At 37.4% G+C, this 22,728-nt stretch overlaps 2 protein-coding genes across 3 annotated transcripts in view; both read right to left on the bottom strand.

Moving 5' to 3' along the window:
- prkacab (protein kinase, cAMP-dependent, catalytic, alpha, genome duplicate b) overlaps positions 1–6,043 on the bottom strand; it is a 29,623-nt gene extending 23,580 nt beyond the window's left edge. Inside the window, exon 1 of the mRNA NM_001003470.1 lies at positions 5,574–6,043. Coding sequence (NP_001003470.1) covers positions 5,574–5,619 — 46 coding nt within the window. The 5' untranslated portion in view covers positions 5,620–6,043. The remainder of the gene's footprint in view (positions 1–5,573) is intronic.
- Positions 6,044–7,675: 1,632 nt separating this feature from the next.
- On the bottom strand, positions 7,676–21,812 carry asf1bb (anti-silencing function 1Bb histone chaperone). 2 transcript variants are annotated; one of them, XR_012403292.1, is made up of 4 exons: positions 21,276–21,812; positions 18,779–18,894; positions 16,246–18,165; positions 7,676–9,215 (listed from the first exon to the last, which is right to left on the bottom strand). XR_012403292.1 is itself a non-coding variant. In NM_214757.2 (4 exons), exons 1-4 carry the CDS (start codon positions 21,382–21,384, stop codon positions 11,543–11,545), a joined length of 594 nt encoding a protein of 197 aa, NP_999922.1. In that variant the 5' UTR covers positions 21,385–21,772; the 3' UTR covers positions 10,978–11,542. The 2 variants fall into 2 exon arrangements, 1 of the variants encoding a protein (NP_999922.1); NM_214757.2 differs by lacking the exon at positions 7,676–9,215 and adding an exon at positions 10,978–11,734 and having other exon boundaries at positions 17,989–18,165; positions 21,276–21,772.
- Positions 21,813–22,728: the final 916 nt, after the last annotated feature.

A 22,728-nucleotide genomic window follows, 5' to 3' on the forward strand; every position in this document is an offset into this window, starting at 1 on the left:
CGGCCACAAATACATCATTATATGAAGACAGAATGATATTTTAGGGTGAATTGTACCTTATAAATACAGTATGTGACTCTTTCAACACCATTAGGCGGTATCCCTGTCGCTGTGCAAAGTATGTAAATCACTGTGAAGACTTTAAAACTCAGAATGTTTGACCCAGTATGCGTGTCAAAAAGCGGACGAGTCTAAAGCAATGACTGGACAACCGAAATGTTTCCAGACGTCTGATTTAGAGAGGATGGGCCATCCTCTATTTCAGCTCCACTCATCTTGGTCTGCTAACATTACTGCTGCTGCAATCTGAACTCACGTGCGACAGCAGGTGGAACGTAGCTCACGTGCAAACAGCTCAACTAATAAGAGAAAACGGACGTCATATCGTAATCAAATCGTCATAACGCCACGATGCATATTGAGACATTTTAGCATCGCAATAAATCGTACAACGATAAATCGTTACACCCCTACCACATAGTGATACTTATAGCTGCAGGTATTTACGTGTATTATTAAAAACAGACTGCAACTCCTAAAATACCACAAGTTATGATGTTACTCAAAGCTTGAAATCTAAAAACCTGGTAGACTAATAATAAACCAGGGTGAACCTGTCAGTGTGAACAGTGTAAAACCCAGACTACTTAACCCAGGGTTAAACAAATGTAAATATCCCAACACACAAAATCCAGTCAGGCCTGAAAATATCACAGATGTTGTAAAGGACACACACTGGTTGTTTTCAATGACAGACTGACACACACTGACTGCACAGCAACTCCTATTATAACACAAGGTATGTTGCTCAAAGCTTGAAATCTCAAACTAATATTAAACCAGGGTTAACCCATCAGTGTGCACAGTAAAATCTAGACTACGTAACCCGAAATTAAACAATTATTAATATAAAACTCAATACAAAATCCAGTCAGGCCTGAAACCATCAGAGATGTTGTAAAGGACACACACTGATTGTTTTCAATGACAGACTGACACATTTTGGTCGCCTGAATCTCAATATTAGATCACAGTGTTCTTGAATCTTTCCTTAAACCCTCCACACATCCAACATTACCAAACACCAGGGGCGCCTCCAAGGGGTGGCCAGGGGTGGCCACGGCCACCCCTCGGTAAACTCTGGCCACCCCTGTGGCCACCCCAATATAATTTTGCGGTTGACATTATTGATTTAAATGAACTCATAAATTCCCAATATTTAGATAAATAAATAAATAAAATGCAGTCACTAAATTATTGTTGGTGTTACTGACGTAGCTCTCCCCCTCTGGTTCAATGCTGGTGAAAGCAAACTGACGCATGCGCGCGGAAAACCATTCCCGCGCGCCTCACGCACTCTTGTGTGAATCCCGGTTGGTTGTTTGCATGCACGCCGACATAATAGGCACCGCTCATGCGCCGTGAAACCGGAGTAACAGCCTTTTGTGCAGAGGTGTCGGCACGCAGCGAGTTTTGAAAGTCGTTTAAAGTTTATATAATAATATGATGATGATGATGATGATGATGATGATGTTACTTTCACTTTCACTAAGCATCGCCCAGGGTGTCATTTAAACTAGAACCACCACTACTACCCTCCCCGATCGTCCTTGACAGCACGCACACACCTTCAATAGACAGCAATGGCTATTTAATATTTACCTTAAGCTACAGTATATCAATAGAATAAGCTGCATAATAAAATGGTTCAAAAAGCAATTTGGATAAATAATATTATTAGGTATAGTGAGTGTGTATAGTAATCCCTTTTGTTCAGTTTGTTCATTTGTTTGGGTTATTAATAAACTCATTATTCTTTCATTCATTTTCTTTTCGGCTTAGTCCCTTTATTAATCCAGGGTCACCACAGCAGAATGAACCGCCAACTTATCTAGCACATTTTGACACAGTGGATGCCCTTCCAGCTGCAACCCATCTCTGGGAATAATAAACTCAATCTTCATTAATTTTAGACATGGCATATCTCGTATGATGTACAATAAAGGCACGTAAAAAAAGAAGTTATGTATACAGTATATGAAAAGTGTTTTTAAAATTAACATAGATTTTTATTTGGTTTGCACATGTACTTGCTGAATTATTTCAAAGAATAAATTGCAATATTTCAAGTCGAATTAATTAAATTAATAAAAACTACATTATTTCATTTACCAGAAACAAAAATATATCATTACACTGAATTCATTATTTTTTTTGTGTGCCACCCCAAGATTTGGTGCGGCCTCTTCTGGCCACCCCTAAGAAAATTTTCTGGGGGCGCCACTGCCAAACACACACACACACAGACCCCCTACTACCTAATAAACACCAATTATATGTTAATTACACAAAAACACACATGCAAAAAATAAAAAATAAATAAAAACAAATGTAAAAACAAACTGCAACTCCTAAAAAAACTAAAGTTATGATGTTACCCAAAGCTTGAAATCTCAAAATCTGATAGACTAATACTAAACCAGGGTGAACCTGTCAGTGTGAACAGTGTAAAACCCAGACTACTTAACCCAGCGTTAAACAAATGTAAACACAAAACCCAACACACAAAATCCAGTCAGGCCTGAAACTATCAGAGAGGTTGTAAAGGACACACACTGGTTGTTTTCACTGGATGGATTTTGATCGCCTGAATCTCAATATTAGATCAGAGTGTTCCTGCAGCTTTCCTCAAACCCTCCACACATCCAGAATTACCAAACACACACACACAAAGACCCCCTACTGCCTAATAAACATCAATGATATGTTAACTACACAAACACACACACAAAAACCCCAAACACCACAGTGCTTATACTTATAACTGCAGATATTAATGTGTATTATTAAAAACAAACTAAAACTCCTAAAAAAACACAAGTTATGATGTTACTCAAAGCTTAAAATCTGAAAACCTGACTAATAATAAACCAGGGTTAACCTGTCAGTGTGAACAGTGTAAAACCCAGACTACTTAACCCAGGGTTAAACAAATGCAAATATCCCAACACAAAATCCAGTCAGGCCTGAAAATATCAGAGATGTTGTAAAGGACACACACTGGTTGTTTTCAATGACAGACTGACATATTTTGGTCGCCTGAATCTCAATATTAGATCACGGTGTTCTTGCAGCTTTCCTCAAACCCTCCACACACCCAACATTACCAAACACACACACACAGAACCCCTACCACCTAATAAACATCAATGATACACACACAAAACCCCAAACACCACATAGTGACACTAATCGCTGCAGTTCATTATAAAAAAACAGACTGCAACTCCAAAAAAAACCAAAGTTATGATGTTACTCAAAGCTTGAAATCTGAAAACCTGACTAATACTAAACCAGGGTGAACCTGTCAGTGTGAACAGTGTAAAACCCAGACTACTTAACCCAGGGTTAAACAAATGTAAATATCCCAACACACAAAATCCAGTCAGGCCTGAAAATATCAGAGATGTTGTAAAGGACACACACTGGTTGTTTTCAATGACAGACTGACACATTTTGGTCGCCTGAATCTCAATATTAGATCGCAGTGTTTCTTGCAGCTTTCCTCAAAGCCTCCACACATCCTGATCCACCAAAAACACACACACAGACCCCCTACTGCCTAATAAACACCAATAATATGTTATCAACCACACACAAAACCCCAAACACCACATATTGACACTAATTGCTGCAGTTATTTACATGGATTCATTATAAAAAACAGACTGCAACTCCTATAAAAAACACAAGTTATGATGTTACTCAAAGCTTGAAATCTGAAAACCTGACTAATACTAAACCAGGGTGAACCTGTCAGTGTGAACAGTGTAAAATCCAGACTACTTAACCCAGGGTTAAACAATTGTAAATAAAAGACCCAGCACCATCAGAGATGTTGTAAAGGACACACACTGGTTGTTTTCAATGACAGACTGACACATTTTGGTCGCCTGAATCTCAATAGATCGCAGTGTTTCTTGCAGCTTTCCTCAAACCCTCCACACATCCTGATCCACCAAACACACACACACAGACCCCCTACTCCCTAATAAACACCAATGATACATTAGCTACACACACAAAACCCCAAACACCACATATTGACACTAATCGCTGCAGTTCATTATTAAAACAGACTGCAACTCCTATAAAAAACACAAGTTATGATGTTACTCAAAGCTTGAAATCTGAAAACCTGACTAATACTAACCCAGGGTGAACCTGTCAGTGTGAACAGTGTAAAACCCAGACTACTTAACCCAGGGTTAAACAAATGTAAATATCCCAACATACAAAATCCAGTCAGGCCTGAAAATATCAGAGATGTTGTAAAGGACACACACTGGTTGTTTTCAATGACAGACTGACACATTTTGGTCGCCTGAATCTCAATATTAGATCGCAGTGTTTCTTGCAGCTTTCCTCAAAGCCTCCACACATCCTGATCCACCAAAAACACACACACAGACCCCCTACTGCCTAATAAACACCAATAATATGTTATCAACCACACACAAAACCCCAAACACCACATATTGACACTAATCGCTGCAGTTATTTACATGGATTCATTATAAAAAACAGACTGCAACTCCTATAAAAAACACAAGTTATGATGTTACTCAAAGCTTGAAATCTGAAAACCTGACTAATACTAAACCAGGGTGAACCTGTCAGTGTGAACAGTGTAAAATCCAGACTACTTAACCCAGGGTTAAACAATTGTAAATAAAAGACCCAGCACCATCAGAGATGTTGTAAAGGACACACACTGGTTGTTTTCAATGACAGACTGACACATTTTGGTCGCCTGAATCTCAATAGATCGCAGTGTTTCTTGCAGCTTTCCTCAAACCCTCCACACATCCTGATCCACCAAACACACACACACAGACCCCCTACTCCCTAATAAACACCAATGATACATTAGCTACACACACAAAACCCCAAACACCACATATTGACACTAATCGCTGCAGTTCATTATTAAAACAGACTGCAACTCCTATAAAAAACACAAGTTATGATGTTACTCAAAGCTTGAAATCTGAAAACCTGACTAATACTAAACCAGGGTGAACCTGTCAGTGTGAACAGTGTAAAACCCAGACTACTTAACCCAGGGTTAAACAAATGTAAATATCCCAACACAAAATCCAGTCAGGCCTGAAAATATCAGAGATGTTGTAAAGGACACACACTGGTTGTTTTCAATGACAGACTGACACATTTTGGTCGCCTGAATCTCAATATTAGATCACGGTGTTCTTGCAGCTTTCCTCAAACCCTCCACACATCCTGATCCGCCAAACACACACACACAGACCCCCTACTGCCTAATAAACACCAATGGCACGTTAGCTACACGCAAACACACACGCAAAACCCCAAAATGAAGCGCTTATTAAAGCATCGTTGTTGGAGGCTGTGATCGCCATGACAGCATCAGCATCATTTCAGATGAGTCCTCGCACATGCACGAGCATCCGATGATGCCGATCACCGTGATCGATGATGCTGATGATGCCTACGGTTGAACACAGCCATTGGGAAGCGTTAAAAACACCCACCGCTTTCCATTTCGTTGCCCCGTTTGGCGGCCGGCGTGTTGCCCATGACTCTGGGCCTGTCAGGCGCTGGAGAGCCGCAGGTAGGGAGTGATGCTGCCGCGCCTGTCGCGCTTCGGCTCTCCCGGTCCGTTCGTGCGGGTGTCGAAAGCCGATCGGCGATGAATGTGAAATAAAGGGACGTTTCCGCGTCCGATGTGGTCTCGGATAAACAGCGATCCCTTATGAATGCAGCTGCAGCATCCGCGTTTAAAGGGCGGAAGGGCCGCCAGCATCAAACCGGACTCGGGCGTCCTTTCCTGGCCTGGCTGTTCGCCGCACCTCCGCGGCCCCGCAGTCCTGTCGCTCGCCTCCCCTCGGGGGGTTTCCGTGCGCGGCGCTCGCAGGGGGAAAATCGCGGATGAAGAAAACACGGATGCGGTTTCGGCGAGATCGTTCATGCAGCTGCGCTTCCCGTGGCCATCGACTCAAACTCCGCCCCCCATCACAAGCCCTGCCCCCGGCGGCGCGCCTGATTGGTCGGACGGAGGACGACGGACAGATGTGCAGGAGTGATTGACGGTTGTTGCTAGAAGGGATACAGCCGCGGTCGGAAGTTCGCGAGGATTATTTATATAATGTATTAATTATCCATTAATTTTGTTTTATTAATGTCTACCCCAATCCCAAGCCAAATACCATCACAGTAATGTAAAAACAGTAATTATACTGAGCATTATTCGGTAAATTAGCCATATTTAATTGTATTTTATTAACGTCTACCACTACCAAACCATAAACCCAACCATCGCAGTGATGTAAAAACAGTATGAGTATTATTCATTTAATTAGCTATTAAATTCTATTTTATTAATGTCTACCCCAACCCTAAACCCTCACAATAAAGTAAAAAAAACGTAATTAAATCAAATATATTAATTAAATTAGCCATATTTAATTGTAATTTATTTACGTCTACCACTACCAAACCATAAACCCCACCATCAGGGATGTAAAAACAGTATATTAAGTATTATTCATTAAATTGGCCATTAAATTGTATTTTATTAACATCTACCCAAACCCTAAACCCCCCAAAAAATCACAGTAATGCAAAAAACAGTAATTAAATCGAGTATTATTCATTAAATTAGCCATTATATTGTATTTTTACCATAAACCCTACCATCAGTGATGTAAAAACAGTAATTATATAGAGTACTATTTCTTTTTATTTATTAAATTATGTTATTAATGTCTATCCATGCTCCAACCCCTCCAACACAGTAATGTAAAATATTCATTGTTGTTGTACATTATGACAAACATTATTCAGTGATGTGAGTATCCCAGCTGTATCCCGTTTAGACTTTACCGTGATTGATTGACATGAATGATGAGTCGTCGTGATAAGTCGATAACAAAACAAAACAGATTTTTTTTTTCAATGAAATTTCAATGAAGCTATTGAGTGGATTAAAGTTGTACAGTTTTATTCAATTTACCTATAGTCTGCTAGCTGCCTGACATGCTAAAAAATCTGAAATATTGTTATGGCTTTTCACTCTCTTCTATGTATTGTAAAACTGATTTGACTCATGTAGTAAATAAGTTGTTAACCGACGATTATATACCCTCCGTGCTTTTTTTCCTTTCACTTTTTTCGCTCATTAATCCATCTATGTGAAACAATGAAGGCTGTACATAGAAAAAAAAAATTGAAAAAAGATGACTTGCAACCCGGATGTAAGCAACGTTTTGTAGCTGCAAGACGTCTGATTTATTAGCCTAATAATGAACTTGCAGTAAATGTTGTTGCGCTGCAAAGTCTATAAATTATGACGGTAATAAATTAAAAACAACACCATGATCAAAACAACTATCAGTTTTAATAAGGTTAAGTAATATAATGAAACCAAACGACGCCACCGGAAGCTCGAACAGTACATAAATGGCCGCGTCCGCTCTGACGGTATAAAATAAGGTCGATCAAATAAACATATTATACATACGAAAAGCAAAAATCTAAAATATGCATCAATTATAATGACACTTGTTTGATTACCCGTCAATTTTAGAAATGCTGTACACTATACTTATTTAGATTTATTTATCTTTGTTTTTTTAATGTTGTTGTTGCTTTTTGCCATTGTTGTTTTAGTTTTTTTTTGTGTGTGTGTTTCATATTTTGTATTGTGTTGATATGTTTGTTCCTGATGGCATTAAAAAAAATTTAAAAAATCAAAAACAATATACATACATGTATTACACTTTGCACAGTTGAACTACTGTTCCTTTAAAGGGATAGTTCACCCAAAACAACAACAAAAAATAAAATAATAATAATAAAATAGCTAGTTCTTCAAAAGGCACTTACCGGCCACTTTATTAGGTACACCTGTCTAACTGCTTGTTAACAATAACAATAGCAAATGCCTTGTTGATGCCAGAGGTTAGAGGAGAATGGCCAGACTGGTTTTAGCTGTAAGAAAGGCAACGGTAGCTCAAATAAGCACTCGTTACAACCGAGGTCTGCAGAAGAGCATCTCTGAACACACACGCATCCAACCTTGAGGCGGATGGGCTACAGCAGCAGAAGACCACACCGGGTGCCGCTCCTGTCAGCTAAGAACAGGAAACTGAGGCTACAATTCACACAGGCTCACCAAAACTGGACAATAGAAGATTGGAGAAACGTTGCCTGCTCTGATGAGTCTCCATTTCTGCTGCCACATTCAGATAGTCGGGTCAGAATTTGGCATCAACAACATGAAATCATGCATCCATCCTGCCTTGTATCAACAATTCAGGCTGGTCGTGGTGTAATGGTGTGGGAGAGATAGTTACTTGGCACACTTTGGGTCTATTAGTACCAATTGAGCATCATGTCCATGCCACAGCTTACCTGAGTATTGTTGCTGACCATGTCCATCCCTTTATGACCACAGTGTCTCCATCTTCTGATGGCTACTTCCAGCAGGATAACGCACCATGTCATAAAGCGCAACTAGTCATCTCAGACTGGTGTCTTGAACATGACAATGAGTTCACTGTAGTCAAATGGCCACTACAGTCACCAGGCCTCAATCCAATAGAGCACCTTTGGGATGTAGTGGAACAAGAGATTGGCATCATGAATGCGGAGCCGACAAATCTGCAGCAACTGTGTGATGCCATCATGTCAATATGGAGCAAAATCTCTGAGGAATATTTCCAGCAGCTTGCTGAATCTCTGCCACGAAGGATTAAGGAGGTTCTGAAGGCAAAAGGGGGTTCAACCTGGTACTAGTAAGTCGTACCTAATAAAGTGGCCAGCTAGTGTATCATCTTCTGTGATCAACAACAAAGAAACTCATAAAGGTTTGAAACCACTGACGGTGAGTAAATAGTGAGTACGTTTTCATTTTTGGATGAGCACATGCTATTTACAGTCGGTTACTGTATAAAAATGTAATAAATTAAGATGTACATACCTTAATATATCTGAGAAAATCAAAATAAGCCAATCAGCTATCAGAATGTAGTAAACATTTATTTATTCATTTTCTGCCGCTTTTCCAGGGTCGGGTCGCGGGGGCAGCAGACTTCCCTCTCCCCAGGCACTTCCTCCAGCTCCTCCGGGGATGAACCTGAGGCATTCCCGAGAGACTAAGGGTGCTTTCACACCTGTGAATCGATTCAGTTGTTCCGAAACAGAGATTACAATTGTTACATTGTTGCTCTTTGCTCTTGGAGCGGTTCGCTTTCACACTGCAAAGTTTCTAATCAGACCAAAAGAGCTAAAACAAGTCACGTGCGAGTAAACTCTGCTCACATTGGTCAGAGTGTCAGGGTTTATTTTGCAGCGTCCCGCTCAGCTGTCAGGAGAGGTGGTGGTTTGGTGGTGATTGACAGGGTGCGCGCGCGACAAGTCTGAGGAGAGATGCGGTGGGGAGGGGTGAGAAGGGTGCGCGACGATGCCTATTTGAGGACCGGGAGGGAGATGTGAGATTACCGGGAGATCATCACTCGTTTGCGGGCATCCGGAGACTCGCGAAACTTCCCGCCCTACTCATAATTCTCTCTTCATATAGCCGTAAGCCTATTACAAATCCATAAAACACTGTGATATAACCGCGCTCGGATCGGATCGCTTTCTCACTGCAATCGAACCGCTTCAGGGTTCGTTTCAATCAAGCGATCTCGGAGCGATTACTTTGGCGCGATTGCCCTGTTCACATATGCCAAACGAACCGCGCTAACTGGGCAAACGAGATACGTTCCGAAACAAAAGTGTAGGTGTGAAAGCACCCTTAGTCTCTCCAGCGTGTCCTGGGTCTTCCCCGAGGCCTCCTCCTGGTGGGACATGCCTGGAACACCTCCTTAGGTAGGCGTCCAGGAGGCATCCGAAAACAGATGCCCGAGCCACCTCAGCTGACTTCTCTCGATGTGGAGGAGCAGCGGCTCTACTCAGAGTTCCTCCCGGGTGTCAGAGCTCCTCACCCTATCCATAAGAGTGCGCCCTGCCACCCTTCGAAGGATCTCATTTCAGCCGCTTGTATCCGAGATCTTGTCCTTTTGGTCATGACCCAAAGCTCAAGACCATAGGTGAGAGTAGGAACGTAGATTGAACGGTAAATCGAGAGCTTTGACTTTTAGCTCAGCTCCTTCTTCACCACAACAGACCGGTACATTGACTGCATTATTGCTGCACCAATCCGTCAATCTCACGCTCCAACCTTCCCTCACTCCTAAACAAAACCCTGAGATACTTGAACTCCTCCACCTGGGGTGAGGACTTGCCTCCAGCCTGGAGATGGCAAACCAGCTTTTTCCAGTGGAGCACCATGGCCTCGGACTTGAAGGTGCTGATTCTCATCCCAGCCGCGTCACACTATGTAGTAAACATAGTAAGTGTATTTTTGTACGCACACTATAATCTACTGTTTCACTTCATTAAACTCCATATAAAAGCCAGAAACTATCTAAAGGGTTAATCCCAACAGGGAAAACCAGCAACAATTGAGAATACACGATTATAAGCTGTCATAACTTTTACAATCAAAACATGTAGTTATAATGGAAGTCAATGGGGCAAAAACAGCCCCCAACACAACGAGTGTAGCCAATCTGAACAACACCCAAGGGTTAATCACCTGACTCTCAGCTTCAGCTCATGTGTGTCAATCCCTGAGCCACGCTGTGCATATTTCCAGACTCGCATCACAGGACAGAGAATAGAGGGAAGCGAATGAAGCTATGGGATGAGAGCAGAGGGAGTGACGGAGGGATGAAAGGAAGAGCAGTTGTCTGATGTGATGTGCGGATCAAAGGTGGAGCAGCCCAAAGTGCCATCTCTAATAGCCGTTGCTTAGCAACATCATAAAAAGACACACACAGAGAGTGTGTGTGTGTGTGTCCGTATAAAAGAGATGGACAGAGTCCTACAAAGACAAAAGTTAATATTTATTAAACCTAAACAAATGGCACATGGAAAGAAGGCAACAAAAGCACCGATATAAACCAGGCGTTCAGATTAAAAACGAACCAAAACAATCTCACAGAAACAGCTGGAACTGCGACCACTTCCACATATTAGATCACTTCCAAGTGAAATACTCCCAGAGAAAATACTATTGATTATTTTGTACCATATTGCAGCATAAATCTCCCTCAGATAAGCAAAAACATGTCAGCGTCGCACTTTATCCTTAGTGTAACTCCAAATATTACAGCCGATTATTTTATCCATTTAAAAATAAATAACTAAATGGAGGAAAAGGATGGTAATGTCACCTAAAAACCTTCCTCAATTTGATGGAAAATGTGACCTGAACATGTTTTTGTGAGATTCTAGTGAAAACAGTCCATGCCTGCTGGTGCGGCAGGTTTTGGAGACGTCTGCGAGTCCCACAACAGCAGTAAGTGCCAGAGTGTGTGTGTGTGTGTGTGAGTCCAGTTTAAACACAAGATGACACATGTATGTCTGAGGTGTTGTGCTTTGCTGGACTCTACTATAAACAGTCCATTGAGTTGTCTGGCATGAGTCCGAGGGGCGGGGCTTTGCCAGGCATGCATGTGGGCGGGAGCATGGCGTTGGGGGCGGGGTCTACATTCTCGGAGTCTTCCATCTTGTCCATTGTGGCCTCCCAGTTGATGTGGAAGCGCGTCACTCGAGGGTTTGAGGCCAAGATGTTTCTTTGCAGCTGGGATGAGAATTGATAAGGAGAAGAGTCATTTTAATGGTCAAACTATTTTTTTTTTTACATTTATGGATTACTTAAAGAGATAATTTACCCCAAAAAATGAAAATTTACTAACTATTTGCTCACTTTTTCCTGTTGAACACAAGAGAAAATATTAGGAATGCTTAAAATGCAGCCATAGACATCCATAGAAGAAACAAAAAAAACTATGGAAGCCAATTGCTGTTTTTTCTCAGCATTCTTCAGTATATCTTCATTAGCGTTCAATAGATGAAAGAAATGCAAACTGGTTTGGATCAAGAAGAGCAGGGGTTTCCAAACTTTCCAGCTTACAACCCCCAAAATAATTATTCTAGTGACCCGCGACCCCCACAGAGGTGGTTATAAACACATAAACACTGCACACACACCAGTAGGAACTATATAAACGAGCTTATTGACAACACAAGAACGATGCAACAGTCTAACAACCATGTCCTTATTTATATTCAATATTCATTTGTTTGATTTAATATTAAACTCTGAATTGCACAAGACTTCTCTTGGTTTAATTTTGAAGAACTTTACTTCCACTTAGAGAACATCCTTTACGTTCAGTCGTGGCCTTGATTTTTAATGTATGTGAGTGCTGTAAAGGTGTCAAAGTTTAACATTGTGCTGTAAAATCGATCTGCTGCATCTAACACTATTTCTGTGTTGTTAATGTAGTGTAACCCCAGGGGTCGCAATCAGCTGGAAAAGAATTGAAAGGCTGGCGGCTTTTTGTTTGCTTGTTGTTTTTATATACATTTGAAGTCAGAATTATTCGCCCCCCTGTGTATTTTTTTCCCCTATTTCTGTTTAACCGAGATTTTCTCAACACATTCCTAATCATAATAGTTTTAATAGCTCATTTCTAATTTCTGATTTATTTTATTTTTGCTATGATGACAGTAAATAATATTTGACTAGATCTTCTTCAAGACAGCTTAAAGTGACATTTAAAGGCTGAACTAGGGTAATTAGGTTAACTAGGCAGGTTAGGGTAATTAGGCAAGTCATTGTACAACAATGGTTTGTTCTGTAGACTCTCAAAAAATAGCTTAAAGGGGCTATTTTTTATTATTTAATAAAAAAAAATTATTAAAATTGCTTTCATTCTAGCCGAAATAAAAAAAGAAAAAATATATTATCAGACATCTGAATGTTTTTTTGCTCTGTTAAACATCATTTGGGAAATATAAAAAAAAAATGAAAGGGGGCGGGGGGGAGGGGGGGTCCTAATAATTAAAATAATATAAACTTCAACTGCAACTATTAAATACTATTTTTTTTCTTCTGTAGTTTATGTTTTGCGACCCCCAGTTTGGGAACCACTGAAGTAGAGGATGAGGAAGTGATGAGAATTAAACATTTTTGGGTGAGCTGTCCCTTTAAGTGTTTATTATATATTAGTTATTCATGCAAGCCTCTATTTTGTTTTAAATTTGGCGCGTTAATAGCAGGCCTGTTGCAATTAAGGATTTTTGTTACGCGATATATAGTCACAAAAATTGTTGTGATAAACAATATTATTGCCATTTTGAAATAATTTTATTCCACTGAATATATAATTATAATGCAGGATTTCTGCAGGTTTCACAAAGTCAAATATAACACCTTTTTAAGACCATAATAAATGAAGTTTCAGACTTATTTTGGGCTAAACGTGAACTTTTTTTTTAAATGGCCAAGCAAAAAATAAATAAATAAAATAATTACTTGCCTCTTAAAATTAAATTCTGTTTAGCTATTTCTTAGCCACGTATTTTAAATAATTTGTGAAAACAAGCACTCTAGATGTAAACAAAAAATATTATTCAACCTAACTGTTGAGATGTATTGTTGGTGATTGAATGTGTGTTGGATTAATTGGGCAATTGGGTAGCTTTAAATTAACAAGAGGAAATTAAGACCCGTTTAAATGATTTAAGACTTACAAGACAATATTTCAGTGAATTTAAAACATTTTAAGGCATACAAGTTTGTTTTTAAAATTTAAGACTTAAGACTCTGCATATAGCCTGTTATTTAACAGCATAATAATGCAAAGAGCCAAAAACCCTTTCAAGAAACTAATGCTTTTCATTCTTAAACTTATTTAGATTCTGTAATTTCTGTAATGTACAATTATACATCCTATTAATTAAATGTCCAATTATTAACAAAATGTAAATGTCCTTTTAAAGTGGCTTTAAGGTCATAGTGTGAATTTGTAAAATTCTACTAAAACACCAAAAATGATTGAAGTCATGTAAATAGCATGACAAGTCGGTATATTGATTATTGTGAAAGGCCCAGTTTATAGTCTAAGTCTATCATTAACATGTCTTCCCCTCCCTCTTCATTGACATCTCTGCTCTGATTGGTGGATTTACTTGCTTGTGGGTGGGATCAACCTGTCATTTAAGTGAAATCCACCAATAGCGAACCAGTATCATCAGACCATACAATCAAATCAGTACAGACAAAATTTAATCCTATTTGTTTTAAAAAGAGAATGTATAGCAACTACTAAATACTGAGTTCTAACAATACTCCATATAATATATATTTATAATACAGCCTGATTAATTAATCTTATTGTGTAATATATATATATATATATATATATATATATATATATATATATATATATATATATATATATATATATACAGTTGAAGAAATTATTAGCCCCCTTCAAATTTTTTCCTTTTTTTTTTATATTTTCCAAATTATGTGTAACAGAGCAAGAAAATTTTCACTGTGTGTCTAATAATATTTTTTCTTCTGGAGAAAGTCTTATTTGTTTTATTTCGGCTAGAATAAAAGCTGCTATTAATTTTTTAAACACCATTTTAGGGACAAAATTATTAGCCCCTTTAAGTCAAAATTTTTTCTTGATAATCTACAGAACAAACCATCATTATACAATAACTTGCCTAATTACCCAAACCTGTCTAGTTAACCTAATTAACCTAGTGAAGCCTTTAAATGTCACTTTAAGCTGTATAGAAGTGTCTTGAAAAATATCTAGTAAAATATTATTTACTGTCATCATGACAAAGATAAAATAAATCAGTTATTAGAGATGAGTTATTAAAACTATTATGTTGAGAAATCTTCTCTCCGTTAAACAGAAATTGGGGAAAAAATAAACAAGTGGTCTAATAATTCAGGGGGGCTAATAATTCTGACTTCAACTGTGTGTGTGTGTGTGTGTGTGTGTGTGTGTGTGTGTGTGTGTGTGTGTGTATATATATATATATATATATATACACACACACACACACACACACACACACACACACACACACACTAGTATTTGCTCAAACTGAGCACAACAATTCAGTAGTTTTTGTTTTTATTCATTTTTATATTGAAGATGTTTCATTAAATGCTGAAAATACCTTTAACTAAGATTAATTAGTGCTTTAAATCAATCCAATGTAAACCAATACTTCAAAGGTTCCAATATATTATTATTTAAGTTAAAGTAATCGAGTTTAACATGCTCTTCAAACACATCGCTCAATTCCTCACAGAATGAAATCAGGAAATACAAGATTCTGCAGGAACACAAACAATGCCAGAGAGCCGGAATCGTTTAGCAGAATTAATGAATTACAAAAGATCCTGGGCTATAAATGGCAGCCACCTGCCTCTTTGATCTGACCGCCATTACCACATTTCAAATGCAGCAGATCTGTTACACAAATAACTCTTAATATACGACATGCATAATGTGTGCCGAGCGTTAATAGGCTTTTATTGTCTGAATTCACTTTCCCTTTCATTTCTATAGAAAAGATCATTATATGGAAATGCATGAGCAATAGATTAATCATGCAGTCGTATGACTTAAAATATGCAAAAGTGGCTTAAAATTTCTAATTGTTTCTGTGGATTAGTTCAATTTGTTAATCCAGAGTCAAAACACTTGCATAAAACACAAAAACAAAACAAAAAGAGCTTCAGGGGTAATTAATATGTTGGAAGATATGTGATTCATAAAGATATACAAAAATACATGTCGGAAATGCACAAGTGCTGTTTTTTTAAATAATTGTCATGTTAATAAAGGCTTTTTAACTATTTTAAATGTTTTGGACTGATGATTTTTTGTAAAAGGTGTTTGCATAATCACAAATGCTCAAAGACATCATAGAAAGAGAGTTTTTATTAATATAAATCCTATTTAATACTGGGCGACATGGTGGTTAGCAATGTCGCCTCACAGGCCGCTAGTTTGAGTCCTCTCTGGGTCAGATGGCATTTCTGTGTGGAGTTTGCATGTTCTGCACCATGTTGCTGTGGATTTCCCCCACAACTAGGCATGGGCCGGTATAAGATTCTGACGGTGTGATAACCTTAGATAAAAATATCACAGTTTCACAATATTGTGATTACTGCTCTAAAATATGATCTTTTTAGATGTCTGGGTAAAAAACTAAAACTTTTCCCCTTATCGGCTAAATTGACCTCTGCTGTCTCCATGTTTTCTAAAACACTATATTTAAAACGTCATCTTTGAATATTGTTTCTGCCGGAGATACTGTTGTCCTAAAAAAATACATGCCTAAGGAACGGTATAGCAAAAATGTTTTTTCTTCCAAATGAAGTCAATGAATTAATGAAGTCGTAAACACCACATTGCTTTCCGGTTCCGCTTATCTGATTTGATGTTTTGAGCGTGCTATTTTTTTCCGCAACCTGTGAACAACCAGTACAGAAAAGAAACGGCAACATGGCGGCAACATCAAATTATAAGGCTAAAAGAAAATGCCTGTTTCTGATGTCTTGGAAGCAGAAATGTACGTTTTAACAACGTGACAAAAACAAACAAAAAAAGGAGTGATGTTTTGCACTGTTTGCCCACAGTCAGCCCACCTTTTGTTAAATAATTTCGAACCCCAATAAAATACCTGCACATTTTCCATACTGCTCTTTTTGTTTGCATAACACTTATATTAACACTTAAAAGTGTTAATAAATATATTAACACTTTTATGTTTTTTTTAAGTATTGAAATTCTAGATTCACAGGTTTTGTTTAAAATATGCGGCTGAAAAATAGCTATTAACTTTTGCTTTTTGGTGGGGCCAGTAAAAATTTTGGCGGGGCAAGTAAAAATCTAAACCACTTGCCCGATCAGACCAGTGGAAAAAATCCATAGTGTTGAACCCTGTTGTGTATGGATGTTTTCAAGCACTGGGTTCCAGCCGTAAGGTAATCCGCCGTGTAAAACATGCTGGATAAGTTGGCGGTTCATTCCGCTGTGGTGACCCCTGATGAATAAAGGGACTAAGCCGAAGGAAAATGAATGAATGAATGAATAATGTTCCATTATATTCAGGGTAACAAGTGTATCCATGTAAAAATGTAGTAACACTTGTGTGGCCATCAATAAAAAAATCATCAATAAAAGCATCAAGCAATCAATAAAAAAACGTATATAATAACAAAAACTGATTTAAGATTTTTAATATTTCAGAGTTAATCTGTGATTCCTAAATGTCTTTTAAGATGTGATCAAATGACTCATGTTCTAAATACGGGTGACTTTTAATTTATAAACTATTATAACAATATTGTAGTGGGTGTTATTTATAAAACATGACGAACATGTATGATCATATTTTTTCTCAGGGATTAAAAATACTGAACGCATTATAATGTACACAAATTAAAAACATCACCTTCCTAATTTGATCCTTTTTTGCTTGTTTTTGCGTACTTTGGCCATTAAAGGGGACCTATTATACCTCGTTTTACAAAATAAAAAAAAGTTTTAGCTCAAAATGATGTTTATAACTCTTTGAAATTGACCCTTTTAGGGTTTGATCCGAATGTGGCGTTTTGGTGACTGTCGCTTTAAATTCAAATGAGCTTTTTAAAAGAGGGCGGAGCTACAAATGCCTATGTGTTAGCATAGTGGCAGATTCAAAAACAAGAGTAATGTTTTATGCTAATGAGGGAAGGATGGTCACCAGTGGGCGGGGCTTTCCCCCTCAGATGACACGTACAAAGAGAGAATGTCAATCAAAGTGTTTCTGCAGACAAAGTGTGATTATAAAAAATTTAATTAATACATTTTTTCTATTAAACGCTGGATATTTTCAGACTGTTGCCACAAAACTGTGCTTAAACCTGTTTTAAAAGTTATTTTTGCAAAATAGGTCACTTTTAAACCAGTTTGTTTTCAACTGTTCTGCAATATTAGTGTATAAGTCAGTCTAAGTGTGATATCTAACCTGTGTGTAGTCGGGTTTGACCGGCGGGTTTTCCCGTAGCTCAGGGTCTGTGTACTCATTGTTCACATAGTAGCCAATGCGGATGAATTCCTGTCCCCGATAGGTGCATGTGATCAGCACTACGGTCACGCCCACCGCGTCACTCTCAGGGATCAGCCCTGTGTTTGGTGCATCCGCCTGTCAATCAAACACATAAAAACAACATGATGCTTTCAATTACGTCTAAAACATCAAAGCAACATCAGAAATAAACCAGGGATATTCCTGCACAGAGGCAAATATACTTGATAAGATTACAAGAATAATTCGAAATGTGTTTGATTGAAGTTGCTAAAACTTTCATGATCGTGATATTACTTCCACCTCATTTTCAGCTAGGCTAAAACTCTTTTAAGCATAGATCTAAACAATAATGTGGCTAGCAATGCTAACTTTAATGCTATTTTGTTTAATGTTGCATTTAAACCAGTGTTTCTCAACCACGTTCCAGGAGGACCACCAGCACTGCATGTTTTGGATGTCTCCTTTGACTCCCATTACAGGTCATTCAGTCTCTAATAATGAGCTGATGATCTGAATCAGGTGTGTTTAGTTAAGGAGACATGGAAAATGTGCAGAGCTGGTGGGCCTCCAGGAATGTGGTTGAGAAGCACTAATTTAAACAAATCTCCCCAATGCATTTTATGCACCTTACTGATGCACTTTCTCAGTTCATCTATAGATGGCAGTGCGCTGCAATTTATTTATTTTAATTTAAAAGGGTTTGGATGAAAGTAGATAACTGGCCAACCTGAAACACAAACATGTGTCTGCCAGCAGGAACCGGACCGACCAGAACCGAGTCCAGAATCTGGTCATACTCTTCACTCTCTGCAGAGCCCACGTAGATGATCTTCCACTCCAGATCTGAGACAGGCGGAAACAGAGGGATATTAGCAACTGAGGTTTATAACGGCTAGTGGAAACATACTCAAATCTCAAGTGCACTAAGCAGTTTGTATATAATGAACTACTAGTGATGTTCACTAGTAAAATATGAGCAGGCAAACAAACTTAGCAAGGATACATTATTGATGTATTTCAGGAATAATATAATTATACTAATATTATTATCATTTAATAATAATTATATAATTTATTTTATTTGAATTATTTACAATACAGTTTGTGAAGTAAAATTTTCTGTCTTTTAGTAGATATATTATGTGAGAGACTTGTTTTGTTTACCAAATAAGTGGATCTAATTGGATTTGCACTGTAAACATTAAAGTTAAACATTTATAATTTTTTATTTCATAAACTATTTTTTTTAGTTATAATACTCCTAAAATTGATCCGCTTAAATCAGCATTTTTTTTTTACAAAATTATCCACTGAAATAGCCAAAAATGTCTGCAGATTCTGTCTGGCCCTACTTATAACCTTTGCTTATAGCTTAGCTTTAAAATAACAAAATAAAAAGATGTTTACATTTTTGTTTTTAAATATTTATATATTTTTAATTTTCAGATTTATTTGCAACTGTTCTTATGTTTAAAAAAGAACATACAGTACCTTACAGTTATTTTTGCAGCCATACTATTACGTTCCTCTTACGTTACAAAAACTTTTTTTTTCCGTCAAGAAAACTTTATAAAATGACCAAAAATAAACTTTAATGAGTACGTTTGGGACCCAAGAATTGTTACGAGGTAATGTTACCTCAAAAAATCATAACTTAAAGTTTGAGAAAGAAATAACATAAAACATTTTGATTGAACTCTAAAAGCAAACATATTATAAATACAATTTTAAGTGTTTTAGCATGTTTTTGTTATTATAGCAAAGGTCATTCGGTTCAGAAATGATTTTGGGTGTATACACTACAGTGCCGTACTGAAATTTATTTTATTTTATTTAACCTTCAAATAACAAACAGGCATTTTCAGCTTCCATTGTTAAACATGTATAACATTATATCCAAGCAGAATATAATAAACAAAACAGTACAAAATAATAATAATACATAAACCTTAAATAACGTAAAAGAAAATTCAGTACAGAGGGCGAAGCAGTGGCGCAGTAGGTAGTGCTGTCGCCTTACAGCAAGAAGGTCGCTGGTTCGCGCCTCGGCTCAGTTTGTGTTTCTGTGTGGAGTTTGCATGTTCTCCCTGTGTTCGTGTGGGTTTCCCCACAGTCCAAAGATATGCGGTACAGGTGAATTGGGTAGGCTAAATTGTTCATAGTGTATGAGTGTGTGCCGGATGTTTCCCAGAGATGAGTTGCGGCTGTAAGGGCATCCGCTGTGTAAAAACTTGCTGGATAAGTTGGCGGTTCATTCTGCTGTGGCGACCACGGATTAATAAAGGGACTAAGCCGATAAGAAAACGAATGAATGAATGAAAATATGTTACATTCAGAGGGGTCAGATAATATAAGTTGACAAAAGCTTAGAGAGCTTTGAGGCACGTTTTGTTTTAACCTGTTTAATGGATTTATATAAAATGTTGAAAAATTTTTTAAATGCTATTAAACAAGGAGAAACATTTGTGAATATAACATTTAGCTAAAATCAACACATTATTACACAGAAATTCAATTTCTTTGTTTTTCATAAAAATGCCAAATTTCACAATGTGATAGTCAAATGCAAATATATATTTTTTTGTTATCAACCTCTCATACAATCTGTGCCAAAAGGATTTGACAATAAAACAACTAACCTATTAAAAAAAGATGTTCCTGAGATTTAATATCTTTCAAGCTGAAAATATAAGCATCACTGTCTAAATTAAATCCTATTCTAAGAAATTTATTACATAGATAAATGTTATTAATTTATTTGAAATGTACTTCTTTCATTTTAGGTAACACGGGAAATGTAGGTATCTTTTTCTAACTTCAATAGTCTCCGCTTTAATGAAAATAAGGAAAGTTCTGCCTCAAAATCTCCATAGCGCTTCCCGACACGTGACGTCACGAAATATCCAACCAATCTGAGCCAGCAAAAAAGCATTAGACACGCCCCGGTTGTACTATCTGGCTAATCAGTGATGGAGGGACGGCCGCGCGCGCTGTCATCGAACTACGCGCCGGCGCCAAAATATTAAGCGCGTGAACATTATCAACCGACAATAAAGGCATTTTCCCGCTTAAATCACAACGAATATTAGCGTGATTCTCGCTACTGGAGGTAAAACGATAGTGTAAAACGCACCTACAGTCTTGGGAATGTCATTATTTACACAGCACTCGACAAAAGAATTGATGTATAGTGTATTATTGTGGTAATTGTCGAAATCTCTCACCTTCAGGTAAGTCCTCCATACACTCAAATGTAATCTCGAACTGAAACGGGTTTCCAAAAGGACTGGGGTTATCCAGAACAGCCACATTCAGCACCTGCACTTTAGCCATGATGGCTCACACCTCTTCAGCTACAAAAAAATTGGCCTTGTGTTTATGGATGAGAGAGTCGCTCAAAAAACTGTCCAAAGCACTGTTAGATCTGAAGTAAATCCGGAGTAAGTGTAAAACCGAAGTCCGACTGACAAAACGATCCTCGAGTGGAGCAGGTGAAGAAGCGGAAGTTTCTCTTAATCGCGTTATTTAGTACTTTTTAAACTAATCATATGCTCGCCACGCATCCATTTTACTTACTGCTGGGACATCTCAAAGAACAAGTCATTTAGTGCAGGTTTTACACAAACATGGTTAGAAGTAACAAAATTAAAGACTGAAAATCAGTTATTTCAGTTAAAACCTTACTGTAAAACCTCCCTAAATAATAAAAAGACACTGAATGACAGAAGCAAGTGCTCTCGTGATGATGCTTCTCTTCTTCTTTGATCACTTCAGTGGTATAAGCCTGCTCTCTGCTGCGTCCTTCTGGACTGGAGAATAAAACAAGACCCCTGTCCATTTTATTAAAACAGACGAGTAATAATAGCTAGAATAATATTATGTTTAAGGGTAATTCTTCAACTACGGGCACTTTAATGTCCTTTGATTATATATATATATATATATATATATATATATATATATATATATATATATATATATATATATATATGTAATCAAAGGAATTTGAACAAAATTATATATATTTTTGTATATATATATATATATATATATATATATATATATATATATATATATATACATACATACATACATACATACATATATATCCAAAAATATATATAATTTTGTTCAAATTCCTCTTTCTTTGTCAAACTAACAATAAAACCTACTTTTAAAAAATGACTACCTTTTCTATTATATTTTTAAAATATTTTTCAACCTCCTTTTAGGTGTCAAAATCACTGTTTTCACCTTGTCGCACACCCAGAGTTTTAAAGTTCAACAAAGAAAATAACTTTTTTGATAATATTTATCTGTTATCTATTAATGTATCTTAGTTAAGCACTAGTGAAATAATTTAATTATTTTTTGGTTGTTAATGTGAGACTATTATCAATATTATTTTTTATACAAAATATAGCTGTCGCTCAGTATCAGTGTCATTTCCACCACAACACTGTAATGTCGTTTTAAAAAGTTTGTGTGAGATTATTGAGGTGGTTTCTATGAGAATGAATTGACCTTATTCTCCGCAGACGAGCGGGTGCTGCCATTTGAATCTTTTTGGCACGAGACTTCCGGTCTCATTCACTTCCATTCATTTTTAGACATTAAAAACTGCTCGTTTCGCTGTTTGATGTTGCAAACTGATATTTCCTTATTATAGTATTCTAC

Source organism: Danio rerio, chromosome 1 (genome assembly GCF_049306965.1).
Source record: "Danio rerio strain Tuebingen ecotype United States chromosome 1, GRCz12tu, whole genome shotgun sequence".
NCBI classification, from domain to species: Eukaryota; Metazoa; Chordata; class Actinopteri; order Cypriniformes; family Danionidae; genus Danio; species Danio rerio.

Coding starts and splice junctions, on each gene's coding strand:
- asf1bb (NM_214757.2), bottom strand. CDS start 21,384: ATGGCTAAAGTGCAGGTGCTGAATGTGGCTGTTCTGGATAACCCCAGT. Junction 18,166..18,778: donor GACACATGTTTGTGTTTCAG/GTTGGCCAGTTA, acceptor TTTGATTGACAG/GCGGATGCACCAAACACAGG. Junction 11,735..17,988: donor TCAAACCCGACTACACACAG/GTTAGATATCAC, acceptor TTCTCATCCCAG/CTGCAAAGAAACATCTTGGC.